We start from the raw sequence: 2,470 nt of genomic DNA on the forward strand, positions 1-2,470 counted from the left end.
CTAAGCTACAACCCTAGTTGGAAAAGCAGTATGCTATAAGCCCAGGGGCTCTAACAGGGAAAATAGCTCAGTGCGGAAAGGAAAAAAGGAAAATAAAATATTCTAAGAAGAGTAACAACAATAAATATCTCCTATATAAACTATAAAAACTTTAACAAAACAAGAGGAAGAGAAATAAGATAGGAAAGTGTGCTCGAGTGTACCCTCAAGCAAGAGAACTCTAACCCAAGACAGTGAAAGGCCATGGTACAGAGGCTATGGCACTACCCAAGACTAGAGAACAGTGGTTTGATTTTGGAGTGTCCTTCTCCTAGAAGAGCTGCTTACCATAGCTAAAGAGTCTCTTCTACCCTTACCAAGAGGAAAGTGGCACTGAACAATTACAGTGCAGTAACCCCTTGGGTGATGAAGAATTGTTTGGTAATCTGTGTTGTCAGGTGTATGAGGATAGAGGAGAATATGTAAAGAATATGCCAGACTATTCAGTGTGTATGTAGGCAAAGGGAAAATGAACCGTAACCAGAGAGGAGGATCCAATGTAGTACTGTCTGGCCAGTCAAAAGACCCCATAACTCTCTAGCGGTAGTATCTCAACGGGTGGCTGGTGCCCTGGCCAACCTACTACCTACAAATTACTTTTGGAGATAAAAAGAACGCAATTCAACAGAATACTTTTCTCATTAATTGCTGCCGGATGAGAGAAAATATTAAGGATAACTTCTTGATTCATCATTAAGCTAAATACAAGGACTAGAAACTGTGATGATACGCTTTCAATGAAGCAATGCTGGGCTGATGTGCACGGTTTGAACTCAACACTTAAGAAATTTGTAATTGATCATAATTTTATAGGAGATTGGTGGAAAATACTGTTGTATTAAAAGACATTTGAAAATATTAATGTTTATTATGATATAGAATTTTATAGTTTTTATTTTCTAAAAATATGAGATCTCTGTTCCTGCGAATGATGTGAAGGAAAGTTTTTCATGAAGGAGTGATTTTCAATATCTTCAAGGAAGAATATCAGCCGTAAAATCCAAATCCACCGTAGCTGCCACCAAAGCCTCCAAATCCGCCTCCGTAGCCGCCGTAGCCAAAGCCAAAGCCATGTGGTCTGTAGCCATAGCCGCCGAATCCATAGGGACTACCTCCAAAGAAGAACCGTCGGCTGGGTTCAGGTGCTGGAAGGGCTCCAGTCAGTTCCATGAGGGCAAAAAATGCCACCAACACCAAGAGGGCAACACTGATCTGTATTGGAAGATAGAAAGGGGAATGTATTTAATTATCCTTTTGTAAAATTTTATTTTATTGCAGATTTGCTAAAACAACAAGGATGTGTTTGTTTATGCCTACAAATGTACATATTGATATGTATGCATGCATGTATTTCCATGGACATAATAAATCCTTGTCATGAGAATAATATCGTGTAATGACTATATATATGTATATATATATATATATATATATATATATATATATATATATATATATATATATATATATATATATATATATATATATATATATATATATATATATATATATATATACTGTGTATATATGCAGTATATATATAGATACATTAATGTGTGCTTATGCATTTGTTTCTATGTATACAAATGACTTTGAAAATAATATATGCAACAATAATTACAATTATAGTTCTAAAAAACATTTAGTGAGAATAACACATGAAATCAATTATGTAAGATGCAACTGTTTCTTAACAATTTGTCCAGTGTTTCTCTTTGAAGAACTGTGGAATCATCATTCGAACAATCATCGTCTCAGGAACCTTTGAACGTTTAAGGTGATATAATATCTCATAATAATCTTACCGTTTTCATGATGAATAGGAGTTCTGTTGCTTCCTTTACTGGTTCTGGAAAGTCTTTAATTCTCTTTCACTCGACATTCTCTATTTTTGTGGCTGGATTTAAAGGAATCTATACGTTTAATGGCGAATAAAACGTTTAATATTTGTTTAGATATGAGAAATACAATTTAATCATTCGAGACACTAACAATTCCTACTAGAATCTTAGTTTGATCATTAGAAATAATATATGTATTGACTCCGTGTTTATGAAGTATTATATTTTCAACTGTTAATCAATTCCTTGCGTAAACATGGGAATCTCGGGGTAAAACCAAGCCCTGCCTGTCCTGCAAGATTCTCGCAGCTTTTTTTGGCAGATCAGAGCTCGTTGCCACTTTTCTAATTCTTTCTTTTGTTTCTTTTTGCTCCGTTGTCTGGTGCTTAAGTCAATCGATAGCCTGGAGCAGGTTCCAGGTTTTTACCTCATTTTAACATTTCAGAGTCACACTTAAAGAAGCCTCTTTCCTAAATGATTTCGAATGTATATGTTTTTTGCTAGGCTGTGAATTAAGTAGAATATAGAAATATTTATATAAAAACAACTAGAGGCTTTAATGATATGGAAAAGAATGAAAATGATCAGAC

The 2,470-nt window shown here is 34.7% G+C and overlaps 1 protein-coding gene across 1 annotated transcript; it reads right to left on the reverse strand.

Moving 5' to 3' along the window:
* Nucleotides 1-962: 962 nt before the first annotated feature.
* Nucleotides 963-1,893, reverse strand: LOC137624944 (keratin-associated protein 19-8-like). The gene is made up of 2 exons (XM_068355876.1): nt 1,845-1,893; nt 963-1,251 (listed from the first exon to the last, which is right to left on the reverse strand). The coding sequence occupies exons 1-2, from the start codon at nt 1,851-1,853 to the stop codon at nt 1,027-1,029; spliced, it is 234 nt and encodes a 77-aa protein (XP_068211977.1). The 5' UTR covers nt 1,854-1,893; the 3' UTR covers nt 963-1,026.
* Nucleotides 1,894-2,470: the final 577 nt, after the last annotated feature.

This window comes from Palaemon carinicauda, chromosome 31, assembly GCF_036898095.1.
Source record: "Palaemon carinicauda isolate YSFRI2023 chromosome 31, ASM3689809v2, whole genome shotgun sequence".
In the NCBI taxonomy this organism is placed as follows: domain Eukaryota; kingdom Metazoa; phylum Arthropoda; class Malacostraca; order Decapoda; family Palaemonidae; genus Palaemon; species Palaemon carinicauda.